This window comes from Salmo salar, chromosome 06 (assembly GCF_965601325.2).
Source record: "Salmo salar chromosome 06, fSalSal1, whole genome shotgun sequence".
NCBI classification, from domain to species: Eukaryota; Metazoa; Chordata; class Actinopteri; order Salmoniformes; family Salmonidae; genus Salmo; species Salmo salar.
The window spans coordinates 78611678-78635002 of record NC_138296.1 but is presented as its reverse complement, the minus strand read 5'-3'; the positions used below and the strand labels follow the sequence as shown (position 1 = coordinate 78635002).

Here is a 23325-nt window from a genome sequence, read left to right as displayed (position 1 = left end):
TCACAGCAGACTGACACACACTCACAGCAGACTAATACACACTCACAGCAGACTGACACACACTCACAGCAGACTAACACACACTCACAGCAGACTAACACACACTCACAGCAGACTAATACACACTCACAGCAGACTGACACACACTCACAGCAGACTGACACACACTCACAGCAGACTAACACACACTCACAGCAGACTAACACACACTCACAGCAGACTAATACACACTCACAGCAGACTGACACACACTCACAGCAGACTAACACACACTCACAGCAGACTAACACACACTCACAGCAGACTGACACACACTCACAGCAGACTAACACACACTCACAGCAGACTAACACACACTCACAGCAGACTAATACACACTCACAGCAGACTGACACACACTCACAGCAGACTAATACACACTCACAGCAGACTGACACACACTCACAGCAGACTGACACACACTCACAGCAGACTAACACACACTCACAGCAGACTAACACACACTCACAGCAGACTAACACACTCACAGCAGACTGACACACACACTCAGCAGACTAACACACACTCACAGCAGACTAACACACACTCACAGCAGACTAATACACACTCACAGCAGACTGACACACACTCACAGCAGACTGACACACACTCACAGCAGACTAACACACACTCACAGCAGACTAACACACACTCACAGCAGACTAACACACAATCACAGCAGACTGACACACACTCACAGCAGACTGACACACAATCACAGCAGACTGACACACACTCACAGCAGACTGACACACACTCACAGCAGACTGACACACACACACAGCAGACTGACACACACACTCACAGCAGACTAACACTCACAGCAGACTAATACACACTCACAGCAGACTGACACACACACACTCACAGCAGACTGACACACACTCACAGCAGACTGACACACACACTCACAGCAGACTGACACACACACACACAGCAGACTGACACACACACTCACAGCAGACTAACACTCACAGCAGACTAATACACACTCACAGCAGACTGACACACACACACTCACAGCAGACTGACACACACTCACAGCAGACTAATACACACTCACAGCAGACTGACACACACTCACAGCAGACTAACACACACTCACAGCAGACTGACACACACTCACAGCAGACTAACACTCACAGCAGACTAACACACACTCACAGCAGACTAACACACACTCACAGCAGACTAACACACACTCACAGCAGACTAACACTCACAGCAGACTAACACACACTCACACCAGACTAACACACACTCACAGCAGACTAACTCACACTCACAGCAGACTAACTCACAGCAGACTATCTGACTTTTGGTCGCCATGACAAAGTTGATTAACTTGTTATGGATAGGGGGCAGTATTTTCACGGCTGATAAAAAACGTACCCGATTTAATCTGATTATTACTCCTGCCCAGAAACTAGAATATGCATATAATTAGTCGCTTTGGATAGAAAACACTCCAAAGTTTCTAAAACTGTTTGAATGGTGTCTGCGAGTATAACAGAACTCAAATGGCAGGCCAAAACCTGAGAAGATTCTGTACAGGAAGTACCCTGTCTGACCATTTCTTGGCCTTCTTTGTCATCTCTATCCAAAACAAAGGATCTCTGATGTAACGTGACATTTTCTAAGGCTCCCATAGGCTCTCAGAAGGCGCCAGAACGTTGAATGATGACTTTGCAGCCCATGGCTGAAAAACAGTAGCACATTTGGTAAGTGGTCGATCTGAGAACAATGAGACGGGTGCGCGCGTGCACGAGACGACTCCATTTTCAACTTTGAGTCTTTGAACGAAAACAGGGTTTCCCGGTCGGAATATTATCGCTATTTTACGAGAAAAATCGCATAAAAATTGATTTTAAACAGCGTTTGACATGCTTCGAAGTACGGTAATGGAATATTTTGAAATTTTTTGTCACGATACGCATCCGCGCGTCACCCTTCGTTACCCTTCGGATAGTGTCTTGAACGCACGAACAAAACGCCGCTATTTGGATATAACTATGGATTATTTGGAACCAAACCAACATTTGTTATTGAAGTAGAAGTCCTGGGAGTGCATTCTGACAAAGAACAGCAAAGGTAATCCAATTTTTCTTATAGTGTCACGGTTGTCGTCGGTGAAGGAGGACCAATACGCAGCAGGTACGTGTATGCTCATCTTGAGAATTTATTAACTTCAAAAAAATGAACGTACAAAATCACAAAACAAAAAGAACGAACGAACAACTACAAACAGTCTGGCTAGCATAGGCTCAACACAGAACAATCACCCACAGATCACAAACACAAACACACCCTAATATATGGGACTCTCAATCAAAGGCAGATAGACAACACCTGCCTTCAACTGAGAGTCCCAACCCCAATTAACCAAACATAGACATACACTCACTAGACTCCACATAGAACTACCTAGACATAAACCAAAACCCGGAAATACTAAACCAAACACCCTTTTAACAAACACACCACCCCGAACCACATAAAACAAATACCCTCTGCCACGCCCTGACCAAACTACAAAACAATTAACTTTATATACTGGCCAGGACGTGACAGTACCCCCCCCTTAAAGGTGCTACCCCGGAAGCACCTTAACAAAAAAAAATAACCCCAAACAATACCCAAAAGAAAAATTCCCCCTTACTAAAGGGAGGGAAGGGAGGGTGGCTGCCGTCAACGACGGCACTGTGCTACACCCCACCTCCCCAACCCACCTATTTTTTGGAGGTGGCTCCGGCTCAGGCCGTTCCAGGCTGTCTGGGCAGTCTGGCAGCTCGGGACAGTCTGGGCAGTCTGGCAGCTCGGGACAGTCTGGGCAGTCTGGCAGCTCGGGACAGTCTGGGCAGTCTGGCAGCTCGGGACAGTCTGGGCAGTCTGGCAGCTCGGGACAGTCTGGGCAGTCTGGCAGCTCGGGACAGTCTGGGTAGTCTGGCAGCTCGGGACAGTCTGGGCAGTCTGGAAGCTCGGGACAGTCTGGGCAGTCTGGCAGCTCGGGACAGTCTGGGCAGTCTGGCAACTCGGGACAGTCTGGGCAGTCTGGCAACTCGGGACGTTCAGGGCAGTCTGGCCACTCCGGCAGTTCAGGGCAGTCTGGCCACTCCGGCAGTTCAGGGCAGTCTGGCCACTCCGGCAGTTCAGGGCAGTCTGGCCGCTCCGGCAGTTCAGGGCAGTCTGGCCGCTCCGGCAGTTCAGGGCAGTCTGGCCGCTCCGGCAGTTCAGGGCAGTCTGGCCGCTCCGGCAGTTCAGGGCAATCTGGCCACTCCGGCAGTTCAGCGCAGTCTGGCCACTCCGGCGACTGTTGACTGACGGGCAGCTCCGACGACTGTTGACTGACGGGCAGCTCCGACGACTGTTGACTGACGGGCAGCTCCGACGACTGTTGACTGACGGGCAGCTCCGACGACTATTGACTGACGGGCAGCTCCGACGACTGTTGACTGACGGGCAGCTCCGACGACTGTTGACTGACGGGCAGCTCCGACGACTGTTGACTGACGGGCAGCTCCGACGACTGTTGACTGACGGGCAGCTCCGACGACTGTTGACTGGCGGGCAGCTCCGACGACTGTTGACTGGCGGGCAGCTCCGACGACTGTGGACTGGCGGGCAGCTCCGACGACTGTTGACTGGCGGGCAGCTCCGATGACTGTTGACTGGCGGGCAGCTCTGATGATGACTGTTGACTGGCGGGCAGCTCTGATGATGACTGTTGACTGGCGAGGCTGGGTTTACGCACTTGCAGTTTAGTGCGGGGAGCGGGAACAGGACGAGTCGGACTGGGTGGACGCACTTCCGGGTCCGCACAAGAGACAGGAGCTGGAAACCCAGGGCTATGGAGGCGCACAGCCGGTCTAGATCTTACCTCCTGCACAACCCGCCTTGGCTGGATGGAACTAGTAGCCCTGTACGAGCGGGGTGCTCGTACAGGGCAGACTGGGCTGTGCAGGGGCCTGATGGTAGCCGTGCGTAGAGCGGGAGTTGGGTAGCCTGGTCCTCGGAGGCGTACCGGCGACCAGATGCGCTGCGCAGGCATCCTCCTACCAGGCTGGATGCCCGCCCTAGCACGGCACCTGCGAGGGGCTGGACTAACTCGCACCGGACTGTGCGTGCGTATGGGTGAGATAGTGCGCTTCTCAGCGAAACATAGCGCTCTCCACCCCATACGCTCCTCCATATAACCACGGGTAGCTGGCTTCCGGCTCTTCTTACGCCTAGCCAAACTACCCGTGTGCCCCCCCCCCAAGAAAATCTTGGGGGTGCCTCTCGTGCATCTCCTTCAGCGCGTCCACTCTGGCCTCGTACCACCGCCTCTCTGCCTTGGCTGCCTCAATTTCCCACTGCGGGCGGCGATAATCCCCAGCCTGATGCCAGGGTCCGGCCCCGTCCAGAACTTCCTCCCAGGTCCATTTCTCCCGCCAGTCCAACTCGAATTCCCTCTGCTCCTTCTTCTGCTGCTTGGTCCTTGAGTGGTGGGTGATTCTGTCACGGTTGTCGTCGGTGAAGGAGGACCAATACGCAGCAGGTACGTGTATGCTCATCTTGAGAATTTATTAACTTCAAAAAAATGTACGTACAAAATCACAAAACAAAAAGAACGAACGAACAACTACAAACAGTCTGGCTAGCATAGGCTCAACACAGAACAATCACCCACAGATCACAAACACACCCTAATATATGGGACTCTCAATCAAAGGCAGATAGACAACACCTGCCTTCAACTGAGAGTCCCAACCCCAATTAACCAAACATAGACATACACTCACTAGACTCCACATAGAACTACCTAGACATAAACCAAAACCCGGAAATACTAAACCAAACACCCTTTTAACAAACACACCACCCCGAACCACATAAAACAAATACCCTCTGCCACGCCCTGACCAAACTACAAAACAATTAACTTTATATACTGGCCAGGACGTGACATATAGTAAATCTGAGTTTGGTGAGTACCAAACTTGGTGGGTGTCAAATTAGCTAGCCCGTGATGGCGTGCTATCTACTCAGAATATTGCAAAAATGTGCTTTCACCGAAAAGCTATTTTAAAATCGGACACCGCGATTGCATAAAGGAGTTCTGTATCTATAATTCTTTAAAAAATTGTTATGTTTTTTGTGAACGTTTATCGTGAGTAATTTAGTAAATTCACCGGAAGTGTTCGGTGGGAATGCTAGTTCTGAACGTCACATGCTAATGTAAAAAGCTGGTTTTTGATATAAATATGTACTTGATTGAACAAAACATGCATTTATTGTATAACATAATGTCCTAGGAGTGTCATCTGATGAAGATCATCAAAGGGTAGTGCTGCATTTAGCTGTGGTTTTGGTTTTTGTGACATTATATGCTAGCTTGAAAAATGGGTGTCTTATTATTTCTGGCTGGGTACTCTGCTGACATAATCTAATGTTTTGCTTTCGTTGTAAAGCCTTTTTGAAATCGGACAGTGTGGTTAGATAAAGGAGAGTCTTGTCTTTAAAATGGTGTAAAATAGTCATATGTTTGAAAAATAGAAGTTTTCGGATTTTCGAGGAGTTTGTATTTCGCGCCACGCCCAATCATTGGATATTGGAGTGGTGTTCCGCTAGCGAAACGTCTAGATGTAAGAGGTTTGTGGTGGATCAATGCGGTATCTGACTGTGCCTTTAGTTCTAATGACCAACACCATGAAGTATTGTATCATAAAGGAGATAGCCCTACTTATGTGTGAGTGTGTCAGGGTTTCCGGACATTTGAGAAATTTAACAGACCCATATGCATCGTGTTTGTAACCTGATTAGGGTGTCCACCCACGGTGCTCAGAATGACAGAAATCACATTTAGAATATGGTCATTCATATTAACAGAACGTGCAAGTCGAGGATGCAGCGATGTGCGGTTTTCCTTACTGAATTCTGATGTGCACTTTGAACATGTTAGAATAACTGTTCACATGTACATTTCCTCAGCCAACAAGATGAGTAACGAACAGAAAAATCACTAGCCTATGTCAATTTACTATAGTAGAAAAGTTTAGGCTACCTATTCTATTGGTCAGCTTGTCAAGATGTAACAACTGTCTTCGTCCTCAGACGAAACAGAGAAGTCCTCGTCTGAGAAAGTAAACCAATACGCAGCGGAGTTCGTGTTCATCTTAGAATTTAATTAATCAAGAACGTGAACACTATACAAAAACAAGAAACAAAGAAACACGACAGTACAACAGTCTTGCAGGCTATACTAAAAGCAATGCAAAAACAACTACCCACAAACACAAAGAAAAACACACACCTGTTTATAGGACTCCCAATCAGAGGCAACTAGAAACACCTGCCTCCAATTGAGAGTCCAGCACCCAACCTACACACAACACAAAACCTCTGCCACGTCCTGACCAAAACAAATACAATTACTCCCTCTGCTGGTCAGGACGTGACACAAGAAAGAAATAACCTATTCCAAACAGACTCTGGGACAGTTGTCAAACAACCAGCAGGCCTAGGCTACATAAAAAAAAAACTGTTAAAAAGCAATGAGGCTGATGCAACAGAGCAGAATGTTTAGAATAAAATGTTGATAAATTACTATTTATTCACGTTATAAGCACAGTAATGCACACAAGGCAGTAGGCTACGTGTGAATGTTCGTTCCATAATGCAATTAGTAGGAAAACACCATTGTTAAAGGGGTACTGCACAAGAGGTTTCATGTGACAGAGATGAAAATATCCACTAGAAATGCTGAAAGATAGGAGATCTAATAGGCTAATTTGAAGCAAGGTAAGACATGCCTCATATGTATTAAAACATTCAGGTTTCAAACAATTAAGTATATGTTTTCAAAATGCAGACTGCCTCCAGCTCATTGCAGTGGTGTGTGACGCGCTGATGAAGCCTGCCTTCCATTGACATTTGATGCCGTGTTCAAAACAACTGGGAACTTGGAAATCTCCAACTACCGACTTCAGTGCGTTCAAGAAAACTAGGAACTAGGACTGGGAAAAATAATTTTGAGCGGTCATCCAACTCGGAATTCCAACTCGGGAACTCAGGCCTCTTCCTAGAGCTCTGAATTTCCGACCTGATGATCACTGACATAAATGTTTAATTTATTTCACCTTTATTTAACAAGGTAGGCTAGTTGAGAACAAGTTCTCATTTACAACTGCGACCTGGCGAGGTCGTATTTTTCAGAGTTCCCAGTTGTCTTGAAAGCACCACAAGATGCTACAGAAGCAGCTCTTGCGCTGTCTGACAAATTTTCTAATTAAAGGCTCTGAATCTGTATAAATAACGCGTGTGATAAATAAGATACATAGCGAATATACTGTAAACATGCGGCAATTTAATTCCACTAAATTATGCAAAATAACCTAGAAGCATGACCAGTCAAATGTATTTACACCGACTGTTATTTCCATCAATGAATAGGCTAAAAATCCTTATTTTGCAATGGGATTTCTTCTTCTCTCGGCTTTAAAAAAATGTATCAGACAAAAGCTGGCTATTACCGGCTAACGGAAATGCTGGTGTGTGTGTACGTCTTTGTGTGTGTGTGGGCATGTGTGCCCTGACTAACACAATGATTTCTAAATGCCATAAAGGAGACAGCCCTACATGTGTGTGTTTGTGTCTTCATGTCCAACGAGAGGACCGTCATTAGGGTAGGGTTAGTTGTGCCACTGCTGCACAGAGACACAGAGCTACAGGCCATAGATAGAGTTTCAGGCTAACCTTGTTTGAGATGCACTAATTCTAATGGGCGCCATGTTGACACCCAAAACTCAGAGACAATGACATTCTAGTTAGGATAGAAATGGCAGTGATAATGCCTGAGAAGCCAGTGTTGATATATTGGCATGGGTGTTGTTACTGTAGGCCCAGACGAAGTCGAGGGCCGGCAAACCGTGCCAATATATCCTCCAAACACCGGCATTATCACTTTTATATCTACATATTCAAATAATGATTAACATTTTCTTTCAGAATTTTTTTGAAATTAATTTATTCATACTATTTCATCCTTCCATGAGATATAGTCCCGACACAAATCTAAGGTTGTTACTCAAGCCAGCTGGTCGGTTCAGTTGCCAGAGACGCGACCCAGTCGTTAAGTCTTTTTGTTCTGAATCTATGGAGGCGTTTGTTCAAAATGTTCCATTGCCATACTGGCTCGCAACGTTCTTATCCCTTGCTAGCTAGCAAACTACGGGTAACTTACAGTCACGTCAAACAGTGCAGCCAGAATAACAGCCATGTAGCTGCATTTGCGTTCGTTTAAGCAGTTTTCTACTGACATTTATTTGGATAAATCCATAACAATAAGCTAATGATACATGATTTCACCTGGCATAGAAAATGTGCTCTCGTGAGGACACTTGTTCAGAGGAGCTAGCCAACAACACAGCTAACACAATCACTTCAAACTGTAATGAATACTCAGGGAGAGCGCGGCAGGTGTTAATTTCGCCTTCGCAGAAGGCAGGAATCGTGGTCACCGGCAGGCAATGGTCATGCACAGGTAGGCAAACAGGCAGGTGAATCAAAACTAGGACTGAACGCTATAACTGGTTCTCACAAACGAGCTAGGAAAAGGCTTAGTAGAGTGAAAACGAACAATACCTCACAAAGGCACAAACAGACTGAACTGAACTAAATAAGGATCTGATGAGACCAGGTGAGTAACTAACACAGGTGAAATCAATGAACAAAAATGAAAGACAGGGCTACGTTCAAGAACATAACAAAACAGAACACAAGGTTGACTAAGAAAATAAATACAGAACCTTACACAAACTGAAGCTGGAAAGATTGCAAACTAGCTGCATTGTGTTTTGTTTTACCTGTTTTTTATTGACATTTCTTTGTATATATCCATAAAAATGATGCCAGCTGATTCATGATTTCGACTGGCTGAGAAAAGCTGTCTGACAGCTGGAGATTGAATTTCAATATTGAAACAATTTTGTCGGAGAGACAGACAGCAAGGTTTATAAAAATCTCCACTGTTGAAAACCAAATGCTAGTCTAAAAGAAATGGGAGATAATGTCTAGATGCTTTTTAAGGTAGAGATCAAGTTCATAAACTACCTGGCTGGACTGATGAAACAGTGGATTGTGTAGTGAGATGGAACAGAGCAAATAGGCATTTCAACATCATAGCTTTAGCCGGTAGTAACTTGTGGAATAGACACCAGCTGGAATGCGGTTTTAACCAATCAGCATCCAGGATTAGACTCACCCGTTGTATAATGTAATATAATGATTAATGTCAAGTTGGTTGGAGGACAGGTTGGCAGTTGGCACTCAGTGTTTGCCAAAATGTTGGTAGTTTGAGTTTGTTTCTTACCTCGTCAAACCTGTCGAATGAGGCTCCTTCCTGCATGAAGCCAGGCAGGTGCTTCTGCCAGTTAAACTCATAGGACTTAGTCATGGCTGCTTACACCTGTCGAGAGAGAGAGAGGGGGAGAAAGGGGAGAAGGAGGAAAGAGAGAGGGGGGGAAGAGAGTGGGAGTGAAAGAAACATTGTGTTAAGGCAGGTTGGCCTCTTGCAGGTGTCTTAACCTGGGATGTTCCAAGAAATACAATATGTGCACCACCAAATAGCCTTTCTGTGTAGTGCTGGGAAAAACAGGACGTAGTCATAAGCAGTCCATCACACCGAGCAGACTGTTACCACTTAAGAATGCACACGTATTGTTTTACGTCAGAAAGAATGACGCCACCTGTCACGAGACGATGCATTTTATTATTAGCAATAACAGCTCACAGAAATAGCCAAGGATGACGTCAAACCTGAACGTGTCAGGCTGTCTGTGTGAGTGTGAGTGTGTGTGCGGTGAGATACTAAGACAAAAGAATAGACCTGCAAGTGAACTTGGCATGTGAATTAATTTACTTGTCCCTGGGGGCCTCTCCCTCTCTGTCGGTGTACAGTGTGTGTGTGTGTGTGTGTGTGTGTGTGTGTGTGTGTGTGTGCAGTGTTGCCCTCTAACACACTGAACTCTTCCCATCTATGAATGAATAATTTGTAACATGTCTATAACTGCATCAGTAAGGAGGGTTATATCTGGATCAGACAGCAGACTAACTGTCAACTAGGATTTTTCAGAAGGGCTGAGGTATGTAGGATATGTACAGTGCATTCGGAAAGTATCTAGACCTCTTGACTTTTTCTGAATACTTTCCGAAGGCACCATAATGTGTCTCAATAAAAGTGTGTGCATGTTGAGTGTATTTCCATGAGAAGTGCTGTGTGCTTAGAAAAGGATACAGTTGATGTGAGTAATGACTGTGAATAAGAGGGTGCGTGCGTGCGGGCGTGCGGGTGTGTGAGTGAGTGCGTGCGTGAGCGCAAGTGTGTGCGTGCGTGCGTGCGCACGTGTGTGTAGACGCCACGGTACAGATACAGATCACAGAATAATGGCAGAGTCATTATTTTCTCTCTAGTAGGGAGAGGGAAGGAAGCCGGATGTTGATGAGAAATAATGGGAGAGCGACACAGAACGAGGGAGATGAGAGAAGGGGGGAGAGACAGAGAGAGCCAGCTGAGCATGACAGAATTTGGGAGAGGCGAGTGGCTCTGTGTGTGTGTGTGTGTGTGTCCATTTGAGTGTGTGTGCATGCCTGCGTGTTCTGTGTTTGATGTTAGGTACACAGATCTGAGACCATAGCAACACACTGTGCATCAAAACACCCTCTACCTCTTCTGAAATACAGCAACACGAGTTTGATTCAATTGCCAAAATGTACACCTGGGGTGTTTCTCCAAATTATTAATACCATACTCCGAGCATGCAAATTTGTGACGTAAATTGAGTAAATAGTATGCTTATTGGTCATAGTATGGATATAGTTAGTATGCCAAAAGTTCCCTGATGTCGTACTACATTCGCCAAATTACGAATTATAAAAGAAGTCGACACTATTTCCATGCTTTTAGGGCCCATAATGCAATTCTTCATAAAATGGGCGTGGCTTCACATTGTTTTCAGATTTGAAGAAAATGGCAGAAAATATGCAGCCGAAGTCCAATGAGAGCGGATACAAATTCATTGCTTTAACTAATTACGACAAATTTTAAGAAAATGTTGAGCAATCTAATAAAGTAATGACTTTCCAAATAACTTACCCTACACGTTATGTTGGCTGACAATTTGTTAGCTACACTATCCTTACGAACCACATAGCATATTATTACAGCAGTATGTACCGGTATGTTAGCTAGCTACCTAACGTTAGTTGGCTACTAATACATCAAAATTACCAGTATATTAACTTTATGCTATCTAAATAACTACCCAACGTTTACTGGCCTGATTAATCCTGTAATTCTTAGTTTAGCTAAGTGGTATAGTCGTACGTTCTCAAATGGACATTCTGGTGCTTTCGTAAATTCGCTCTGGCCATCTACTCCAATTTCAGAGCACTCTCGTCTGAGTGTACCAGAGTGCAGAATAACTGATGGATTTACGAACGCTCAACACCCATAGAATATATGACCGGTGTCAGTAAACGTTGGCAAAAAAGCTTAATTAAATTGTTGCCAGCAGCACAGTTAGTCACCAATGCTCTGGATAACATGAAAACAGCCTAACCAGCTCTGCTAGGGTGAGTAAAATGGTCAGAGTGAGGTGTTCTCTCATTTATGTCTGGAAATAGCTAGCAAGCTAGCCAACGTTAGCCAGTTAGCTGGGTGCTTGACTGCCATTGTGAGGCCAGAACGCTTGGATCAACCCTACTCCTCGGCCAGAGCATCCAGTGTGCGCTCCGAATGCTCCAAGAGCGAACCGCTCTGAATTTACAAACGGACAATGCTCTGAATTTACGAACGCCCAGAGCGCACTCTGAGCGTCCTCTGGTACTCCAGATTGTATTTAAAAACACACCCAAAGTTGTAAAATGTCTAGCTAGTAATTTATTATGTTAAAAAGCAAGGAAGAGGTTGCATAGCAACAGCATCAACTTCCGGTAGACAGGCGAAGCTCTAGTACACTCAACTGAAAGGAAAACGTTCGCTTACAGTATACAAAAATGATCTAATAGTATGTAGTATATACTCATGAAATATGTAGTATACAGTATGTTAGTATGGGTATTCGAACACAGCTTCTGACTTCGAAATGAAATGTTGCCTATTCACATTTCATGCTGCCTGACTACAATATTTTATCTTGATACGTTAATAAATACATGCAGTGTACATTTTTGCATTTTTACCTGCCTACAATACCCACTAGTGTGAGTAAATTGCAAGCCCATAGTAAGTCAATAGTGGCTAGCTACTACTGTTAGCTAGCCAGATAGCCACAAATAATTTGATCTAGCAACCTTTCAATTTCTAGTCCAACACTCTAACCACTAGGCTACCTTCCAGCACTTATTGTTAGAGTAAGTGTGTTAACACCGGTGTCCTGGCTAAATTCCCAATCTGGCCACCTAATCATCTCCAGATTCCAATTGGCTCATTCCTCTCCCCTGTAACTGTTCCCCAGGCCATTGCTGTAAATGAGAATTTGTTCTCAGTCAACATACCTGGTAAAATGAAAGTAGTAGGTGGTGTGTTTCCCAGTATTTTCACAGCCCTATAAGAGGTATTGTGGTATTTTATTAGGATCCCCATTAGCTGTTCCAAAAGCAGCAGCTACTCTTCCTGGGATCCACACAGAACATGAAACATGACATAATACAGAACAGAAATAGACAACAGCTCAAGGACAGAACTACATAAAACATATTTTTTTTCAAAAGGCACACATAGCCTACATATCAATACATACACACTATCTAGGTCAAATAGGGGAGAGGCGTTATGCCGTGAGGTGATGCTTTATCTGTTTGCTGTTCACTTGAGCAATATGAGATGGAACTGAGTTCCATGCAATAATGGCTCTATATAATACTGTACGCTTTTTTGAATTTGTTCTGGATGTGGGGACTGTGAAAAGACCCCTTGTGGCATGTCTGGTGGGATATGTGTGTGTGTCAGAGCTGTGTGTAAGTTGACTATGCAAACAATTTGGGATTTTCAACACATTAAGGTTTCTCATAAAAAGAAGTGATGAAGTCAGTCTCTCCTCAACTATTATTATTATTTCATATTTTGTTGCCTTACAACCTGGAATTAAAATGGATTTTTGGGGGGGTTTGTATCATTTGATTTCCACAACATGCCTACATGCCTAGATGCTAAATATTTTTTATTGTGAAACAAACAAAACAAAAAGACAAAAAAAAGAAAGAAAACTTGAGCATAACTATCCACCCAGTGGTCCAATGGACAGATACTCCAATCTCCTCTGTGGAGCTTTGCAGCTCCTTCAGGGTTATCTTTGGTCTCTTTGTTGCCTCTCTGATTAACGCCCTCCTTGCCTGGCTGTAAGTTTTGGTGGGCGGCCCTCTCTTCAGGTTTGTTGTGGTGTCATATTCTTTCCATTTTTTAATAATCGATTTAATGGTGCTCCGTGGGATGTTCAAAGTTTCATATACTTTTTTATAGCCCAACCCTGATCTGTACTTCTCCACAACTTTGTCCCTGACCTGTTTGGAGAGCTCCTTGGTCTTCATGGTGCTTGCTTGGTGGTGCCGCTTGCTTGGTGGTGTTGCAGACTCTGGGGCCTTTCAGAACAGGTGTATATATACTGAGATCATGTGACAGATCCTATGACACTTAGTTAAATAAAGTCCACCTGTGTGCAATCTAATTTTTGAAGGTAATTGGTTGCAGCAGATCTTATTTATGGGCTTCATAGCAAAGGGGTTGAATACATATGCATGCACCACTTATCTGTTTTTTATTCACTTCATCAATTAGGACTGTTTTGTGTATGTCCATTACATGAAATCCAAATAAAATCCATTTAAATTACAGGTTGTAATGCAACAAAATAGGAAAAACGCCAAGGGGGATGAATACTTTTGCAAGGCACTGTAGTTATATCAGCCGTCTGATTACAATGAATAGCAAGACTTGCCGCTCTGTTCTGGGCCAGATGCAGCTTAACTAGGTCTTCCTTGGAGCACTCGGCCACACGACTGGACAATAATCAAGATTAGACAAAACTAGAACCTGCAGGACTTACTTTTTGGAGTGTGGTGTCAAAAAAGCAGAGCATCTCTTTATTACGGCCAGACCTCTCCCCATCTTTACAACCATTGAATCTATATGTTTTGACCATGACAGTTTACAATCTAAGGTAAAGGAAAGTAATTTAGTCTCCTCAACTTGTTCAACAGCCACACCATTCATTACCAGATTCAGCTGAGGTCTAGAACTTAGGGAATGATTTGTACCAAACACAATGTAGTTTTAGAGTTTTAGAGATGTTCTGGACCAGTTTATTACTGGCCACCCATTCTAAAACAGACTGCAACTCTTTGTTAAGGGTTTCAGTGACTATGGCTGAATTATCAGCATACATGGACACACATGCTATGTTTAATGCCAGTGGCAGGTCATTGGTAAAAATAGAAAAGAGTAGCTTCCATTAAAGGAAACCCTTTGAGTTCTATTAGATAGGTCTGAATCAACGATATGGCAGAGGTTGAAAAGCCATTACATATCAGTCCTCAACAACAGTTTATGGTCAATAATATCAAAGGCTGAACTGAAATCTAACAGTACAGCTCCCATAATCTTCTTATTATCAATTTCTTTCAACCAATCATCAGTCATTTGTGTCAGTGCAGTACACGTTGAGTGCCCTTCTCTATAAGCATGCTGAACGTCTGTTGTTAATTTCTTTACAGAGAAATAGGATTGTATTTGGTCAAACACAATTTTTTCCAACAGTTTGCTAAGAGCTGGCAGCAAGCTTATCGGTCTGCTGTTAGAACCAGTAAAGGCTGCTTTACCACTCTTGGGTAGCGGAATTTTATGCATGAGTACGATGGATGGCTCACTGTTCATTATTTACATTTTCTGCCTAAATTTGCCCACTTTGCCAATGAAATAATAATTAAAATAATTGGCAACATCAAATGGTTTTGTGATGAATGAGGCATCTGATTCGATAAAGATGGGAGTTGAATTTGTCTTTCTGCCCATAATTTCATTTAAAGTACTCCAAAGTTTTTTTCATACAGTTTCGTCTTCTTCTTTGTTGAGTTTAGTCACATCATTTCTCAATTTGCAGTAAGTAAGCCAGTCAGATGTGCAGCCAGACTTATTAGCCACTCCTTTTGCCCCATCTCTTTCAACCATACAGTTTTTCATTTCCTCATCAATCCATGGAGCCTTAACAGTTCTAACAGTGAGCTTCTTAACAGGTGCATGTTTATCAATAATTGGAAGAAGACATTTCATAAATTCATCAAGTGCGCATCTGGATGCTCCTTATTAATCACATCAGACCAACAAATATTTTTAACATCATCCACATAAGAGTCACAGAAAAATATTTTGTATGATCTCTTATATACTATTTTAGGCCCAGCATTTGGTACTTTGTCTTTCCTGGATATAGCCACTATATCCAATGGGTACGGATACAGCTTCAGAAGAAAGTTCTACAGTATTAAAACAATTGTTCCTGTAGTGTTTGTAAACACCCTGGTAGGTTGATTAATAACCTGAACCAGATTACAGGAACTGGTTACAGTAAGAAGCTTCCTCTTGAGCAAACAGCTTGATGTTCAGGTCCCCAAGAAAGTAGACCTCTGTGTTTACATCACATACACTATCAAGCATTTCACATATTATTTAGATACTGACTGTTAGCACTTGGTGGCCTATAGCAACACCCCAAAAGAAAAGGCTTTAGATGTGCCAAGTGAACCTGCAACCACAACACTTCAATAACACTGGACATAAGATCTTCTCTAAGCAATACAGAGATATGGCTCTGAATATTTACAGCAACACCTCCCCCATAAGCATTTCGGTCTCTTCTACAGATGTTATATCCTAGTATTGCTAATGCTGTATCATCAAATGAATTATCTAAGTGAGTCTCAGAAATGGCTAATATATGATGGTTATCTGATGTTAGCAAGTTATTGATTTCATGAACCTTATTTCTAAGCCTACATATATTAATATGGGCTATTTTCAGCCCTTTCCTGGGTAGCTTCTCAGAGATAGACATAATATTGAAAAGAGCAAACAAAGCCAGAGAAAAAAATATACATTCAGCAGTCCATTAATCAATTGGTGTGTGTGTGTGTGTGTGTGTGTGTGTGTGTGTGTGTGTGTGTGTGTGTGTGTGTGTGTGTGTGTGTGTGTGTGTGTGTGTGTGTGTGTGTGTGTGTGTGTGTGTGTGTGTGTGTGTGTGTGTGTGTGCGCTTCCGGGTTGAAGCAACAATCCCATAGGCTTGGCTCTCTCATCCCTTCCAGGCTTCTGGGAGGGAGGGTGGACAATGAGTCTGACATAGCGGATATAAGCAATGTCCCCAAGCGCTCTGGAAGCTTCCATGGCTGGGATAGCTTCAGGATAGTCCTCGTTGAGGAAGATATCATTTCCTCTCAAGTTCGTGGCTCTTTCCGGAACAGCTACCTTGTCCTTGAACTTCAGGAACTTTACCACTATCGGCTTGGCCTTTCACTTGGGTTTTCCAGTCCTGTGGTCGCGCTCCACCTCAATCTTCCTGTGGTCCATCTTCAATTTCTCAGAGATCATTTCCCTCACTTTGTCCTCAGGCTCCGTCCAGGTCTCATGTGGAGATTCTGCAATTCCGCCCACAACCATGTTATTCTGCCTTGATTGTCCCTTGAGAATTCTGATTTATCCGTCATTGTTATCATGTATTCACACACAGAACTGATGTCTTCTCTCAATGACTAACAGATTGCTGTCATAAGGCATGCTCCTGTTTCAACTCCTCGAGCTGACCATGGAAGAACTGCAAACTGTTCTTCAGGTCCTGGACCTCTCTGGTCAGGTCGTCCATTATTTTATTAGATGAATCCACCAGTATTTGGACAAAACACGTGAAGCTATTATCTTGTTGTAACAACTAGTTGTGGAACAATCTTTGTTTAAAAGAACCTTCACCTATGATAGTGAGACACCACTGTCCTCAACGGTACTCCCGCCGGCTTTGGTCTTTGTCATGGTAGCTAGCAACGTAGGTTAGGCTGTTCCTCCTCGCAGTTTCAGACAGGGCAGGTCACAGGGAAGATTTAAAACAACAAACAGGGGACTCCAGAGTGGCGCAGCGTCTAAGGCACTGCATCGCAGTGCCAGAGGCGCCCCTACAGACCCAGGTTCGATCCCGGGCTGTATTACAACCGGCTGTGATCGGGAGTCCCATATGGTGGTGCACAATTGGCCCAGCATCGTCCGGGTTAGGGGAGGGTTTGGCCAGGGGGGCTTTACTTGGCTCATCATGCTCTAGCGACTCCTTGTGGCGGACCGGGCGCCTGCGGGCTGAACTCAGTCATCAGGTGAACAGTGTTTCCTCCGACGTATTTGTGCGGCTGGCTTCCGGGTTAAGTGGGCCGGTGTTAAGAAGCAGGGTTTGGCAGGTCATGTTTTGGAGGACGCATGACTCGACAATCGCCTCCCGAGCCCGTTGGGGAGTTGCAGCGATGAGACAAGATCGAAGTTGGGGAGAAAAAGGGGGTAAAAAATACAAAAATAAAATACAAATGAAACAACAAAAAGCAGGGATCCAGACAGTCACAAACCCGGGACAATCCGCAGCCCCAGCCACAATGGCTAACCACATTGTGGGCTGCGTTCAAGCCCTCAAGAAACCCTGCTAGATTGATAGGCGGCTAGCTAGCAGCTAGGCTAGCTGCTAGCGCCAAATAGCTCCTCAGACCCGGCCCTGGTCGGCAGGATCACTGGACAGAGAGAGTAGCAGTCCCAGCGACTGATGCCAACTGCGTTGCGGGATCCAAACTAAAAAGTTAGCTAGCTAATAAAAAAACTTTCCAATACACACCGAGCTCTCCTTCGTTCAGCGTTCAACAGTTGGTCCTGATCACAGTGTTAGTGTAGTAGGAGGAAAAACCATGTCTACAAGTACTCATAGAGAGTGAAGGCCAGGCCCATCAAACACATCCCTCTACCATCTGTGATGTCCAACCAGGGGACTGCATTGGCAGATGTCAAAGCTGCAGGCTAAAGTTAAATCTAGACCTGGTTTCCTCTATCGCAATCGCTCCTCTTTCACCCCAGCTGCCAAACTAACCCTGATTCAGATGAACATCCTACCCATGCTAGATTACGGAGATGTAATTTATAGATTGGCAGGTAAGGGTGCTCTCGAGCGGCAATATGTTCTTTACCATTCGGCCATCAGATTTGCCACCAATGCTCCTTATAGGACACATCACTGCACTCTATGCTCCTCTGTAAACTGGTCATCTCTGTATACCCGTTGCAAGACCCACTGGTTGATGCTTATTTATAAAACCCTCTAGGCCTCAATCCCCCCTATCTGAGATATCTACTGCAGCCCTCATCCTCCACATACAACACCCGTTCTGCCAGTCACATTATGTTAAATGTCCCTGGGTCGCTCCTCTTTTCAGTTCGCTGCAGCTAGTGACTGGAACGAGCTGCAACAAACACTCAAACTGGACAGTTTTATCTCAATCTCTTCATCCAAAGACTCAATCATGGACACTCTTACTGACAGTTGTGGCTGCGTGATGTATTGTTGTCTCTACATTCTTGCCCTTTGTGCTGTTGTCTGTGCCCAATCATTTTTGTCCCATGTTTTATGCTGGTACCATGTTGGCCTGCTGCCATGTTGTGTTGCTGCCATGCTATGTTGTTTTCTTAGGTCTCTCTTTATGTAGTGTTGTGGCGTCTCTCTTGTCATGATGTGTGTTTTGTCCTATTTTATTTAAAAACATTTCATCCCAGCCACCGGCCCCGCAGGAGTCCTTTTGCCTTTTGGTAGGCCGTCATTGTAAATAAGAATTTGTTCTTAACTGACTTGGCTAGTTAATTAAAATAAATAAAAATAAAAAATATGTATACTTCCAGTTGAGATCTGTTGAGAGAGAATGGTGGGCCAGGCCCATCAAACACATCCCTCTACCATCTGTGATGTCCAACCAGGGGACCGCATTGCTGATGTATTCTTCCAGTTGAGATCTGTTGAGAGGCAGTCCTGTCAAGACTGAATATTCATCAAGGAATATAGCCAAATTTGTATTGGAAAATAGCAAAAAATACAGAATATGCCATTGAAAATACTGCGAAATATTTCAAAACAATCCTAAATATCCAATATTGTGGCTGGGCTTTCGGTATTACTTCTGTCAACGGCAGTCTATTCTATTACTACATCCTTCACTCCATATAACAACAATCTCCACCATCCATACACATGTTCTTCTCCTGAACATGTGAGCTGCAGAACTGGCAGTGCCAACCCCTGGTGACCCCTGCTTGGTGAACTCTTGACAGTGAGATAATTATGTTAGATAACTCTGTGTCCCCCAGGCTGGGGGCTCCCCTGTCGGTAGGCATAGTCTAATATGGCTGCTAGGGTAACACCCATCGGAACACTCCCTCACCTCATAAACCCAAATGAAGTGCCTGGTGAGGAGCCAATGGGGCGCTGCAGCACTGGGGTGGCAGGGGGACATGGAAACAAGGTCCTGTCCTGACTAGGAGGGAATAACCAAACCAACACACGAGGCTACCTGGAACCGCAGGAATCCTAGAGTTCAGAGAGGCCGGCCCAGGGATGGCACGAGGACGGCAGCAGGGACACCTCACACCAGCCTGACCTAACTAGTGAGGATTGCTCCAACACAGAGGTGGCACGGGTACAGCTGCCACACAGAGGTGGCACGGGTACAGCTGCCACACAGAGGGTGGCACGGGTACAGCTGCCACACAGAGGTGGCACGGGTGATAGCTGCCACACAGAGGTGACACGGGTACAGCTGCCACACAGAGGTGGCACGGGTACTAGCTGCCACACAGAGGTGGCACGGGTACCAGCTGCCACACAGAGGTGGCACGGGTACAGCTGCCACACAGAGGTGGCACGGGTATAGCTGCCACACAGAGGTGGCACGGGTACAGCTGCCACACAGAGGTGGCACGGATAAAGCTCCTACATAGAGGTGTCACAGGTATAGCTGCCACACAGAGGTGGCACGGGTACAGCTGCCACACAAAGGTGGCACAGGTACAGCTGCCACACAGAGGTGGCACAGGTACAGCTGCCACACAGAGGTGGCACAGGTACAGCTGCCACACAGAGGTGGCACGGGTACAGCTGCCACACAGAGGTGGCACGGGTACAGCTGCCACACAGAGGTGGCACGGGTACAGCTGCCACACAGAGGTGGCACGGGTACAGCTGCCACACAGAGGTGGCACGGATAAAGCTCCTACATAGAGGTGGTCACAGGTATAGCTGCCACACAGAGGTGGCACGGGTACAGCTGCCACACAAAGGTGACACAGGTACAGCTGCCACACAGAGGTGGCACAGGTACAGCTGCCACACAGAGGTGGCACAGGTACAGCTGCCACACAGAGGTGGCACAGGTACAGCTGCCACACAGAGGTGGCACGGGTACAGCTGCCACACAGAGGTGGCACGGGTACAGCTGCCACACAAAGGTGGCACAGGTACAGCTGCCACACAGAGGTGGCACGGGTACAGCTGCCACACAGAGGTGGCACGGGTACAGCTGCCACACAGAGGTGGCACGGGTACAGCTGCCACACAGAGGTGGCACGGGTACAGCTGCCACACAAAGGTGGCACAGGTACAGCTGCCACACAGAGGTGGCACGGGTACAGCTGCCACACAAAGGTGGCACAGGTACAGCTGCCACACAGAGGTGGCACGGGTACAGCTGCCACACAGAGGTGGCACGGGTACAGCTGCCACACAGAGGTGGCACGGGTACAGCTGCCACACAAAGGTGGCACAGGTACAGCTGCCACACAGAGGTGGCACGGGTACAGCTGCCACACAGAGGTGGCACGGGTACAGCTGCCACACAGAGGTGGCACGGGTACAGCTGCCACACAGAGGTGGCACGGGTACAGCTGCCACACAGAGGTGGCACGGGGAATTAGGAAGGGGACACCTCATATCTGCCAGACCTGACAGAGGAAGAATAACATAAGTAACACCTTCAAACTGTGAAGGTTTGAGTTGCTCTTCAATCAGATGCTCTGAGTCTGACCAAGGTCATCACTGACTGAAACCTTAGCCAATCTAACCATTGCCATTACATCTGAGGTCTGTGTAGTCTCCTATTCACTCTGATATTTTCTTCTGCACCTTAACTTAGCCTAATGGTCAGTTGCAGCAAGTCATAAAGTGAGGACACAAGGTACCAGAAAAAGATGACAGGGTATTTTATAATCATAAAGCATTCGGTGGCATCTTAGGAAACTGCCAAACGAATCAAGGTGGTGGTGACCCCCTGGAATAGAAGACGGGAATAGAAGAGACAGAAGGAACAGAAAGAACACAAAGGAATGAGATTGAAAGTAAAAGATTTTGTCTACCATGTAGGATAAAAGCCTTGAGTTTAGCCCTGACCAACTCCTGACAGTTCCAATCCATCACTAGAGGTCTAAGTACAACGAGACCTGGGTTCAAATACTATTTGATATCATTTCAGGACCAATATGACAGTCACACAAGTATTTGAAAGATTTTGAATAGTATTTGAACCCAGGTCTGATTCTATCATTCCTGTCCTCGACACAGTGAGAACTGTGACCCCTCCTAATCCTGATCCTTAACCCTGTAATAGACCCCTGACCCTAGTGTCTTTATGCACAGTAGATCTATTCTATTTGAAGTGCTTTTGCTTTGTGTTGACGTCTGCTAGTCCCAGTTACTATGGTACACTGTTCAGGCCTCATCATCCTGAGGCTGCGTTTACACAGGCAGCCCAATTCTGATCCTTTCCCACTAACATTTCTGGCATAATGCCAATTAATCTGATCCATTAAATCAATCTAATAAAAACCAATATACAAAACAATAAGTCATGGGTCTCAGTCTCAGGGATATGTCATTTTAACGGACTTGTCCAGAATGGCCCCTACAGATCAGAACGGGACTACTGTAGTAGAGGAGAGAGAGAGACATGTTATCATTTATGCTGCTGCTCTTGCTTTTCACGACAGTGGAGTGTGGCGAGTGTAGCTTGTTGTTGGCCAATCATGAGTCATCAAAGCAGCAATAGGCTACAGTCACAGAGCCTCGTGCCGTGTGTGGAAAAAGTGAGGAGATATCTAATCAACGGAAAATGGAATTAAAATGACGGAATTAAAAGGTAGCCCTTTCCTGCAGTCAAATGACCAAATCGCCCTCTATTGGCCTCATGGGTGGAATGTTAATTATTATTTCAAAGAAACCGCTGATGTATAAAGTTTAACATAGGGAAGAAAACTCAAAATGAAATACAGGTGTCTACTTTGTTTAAACCCATGTGTGTGAGGTGTAGCCTTTAGTTTCAAAGTAGATTTGTTAAAGACTACCAAGAAACACTGTGTTATAATGCCTTACCTCCCTAATCTTACTTCATTTGCACACACTGTATATAGACTTTCCTATTGTGTTACTCACGGTCCGTTTGTTTATCCCATGTGTAACTCTGTGTTGTTTTTGTCGCACTGCTTTGCTTTATCTTGGCCAGGTCGCAGTTGTAAATGAGATCTTGTTCTCAACTGGCCTACCTGGTTAAATAAAGGTGAAATAAATCTAAAAAAGAATCATATTTGATTCTAAATAACCTAGCTGTGGCAACTATTAGTCTACTATAGCGCCAGTCGGCTTGGTTGGTTGCTATCCCTCGTCTCTCCTTCCTCCCTGTGTCACTTTCTCACAGTACCGCCCCTCCCCGCCTACTAGAGCGGCACCTATCGCCTTCCTCTCACGCTTTATCAGCTCCGGTTAATAAAGTAGCTTATAAAATGACTTTTCTGCTGCTTCCCTCACTCGGATCGGGTCTGGATCTGACCAGGTCTATACGGAATGGGTCTAGTTGTCCTCGGGTCCGTTCTCTATATTTAAAACAATGTATGTATGTATATCGGGTCTGGGTGGGAAAGCCCCAGGTCCATTTCGGAACGGCTCCAACTTTTTGAACCCGTGAAGACCTCTAGTGCACACACACAATGCACAATGTTCTTCACAGAGGTGATTTAGAATCTCTCCCCAGGCTACACACACACACCTCCCTGATCTGGTTGGCTCCTGGGTCGTGCTCCCTCCTGTCTCCCCCGCTGTTCCCTCACTGTTCCCCTGAGATCTGGCCTGAGAGATGTGTTCTAATCTAGCATCATTAATGTCATATTCTGACACGTGTACAGTATGGCGTAGCCTATACAATGGTGTATT

General features: G+C 45.3%; 1 protein-coding gene across 4 annotated transcripts in view; it reads right to left on the bottom strand.

Annotated features, from left to right (window-relative positions):
• Positions 1-23325, bottom strand: part of LOC106608040 (1-phosphatidylinositol 4,5-bisphosphate phosphodiesterase beta-4) — a 178789-nt gene that overhangs the window by 94427 nt on the left and 61037 nt on the right. For all 4 annotated transcript variants that reach the window (XR_006770320.2, XM_082976989.1, XM_082976990.1 and 1 more), the window contains exon 4: positions 9389-9484. Coding sequence is in view for 3 of the 4 variants with exons in the window: in XM_082976989.1 (XP_082833115.1) it covers positions 9389-9472 (84 nt within the window). In the remaining variant the exon portion in view is untranslated. The remainder of the gene's footprint in view (positions 1-9388; positions 9485-23325) is intronic.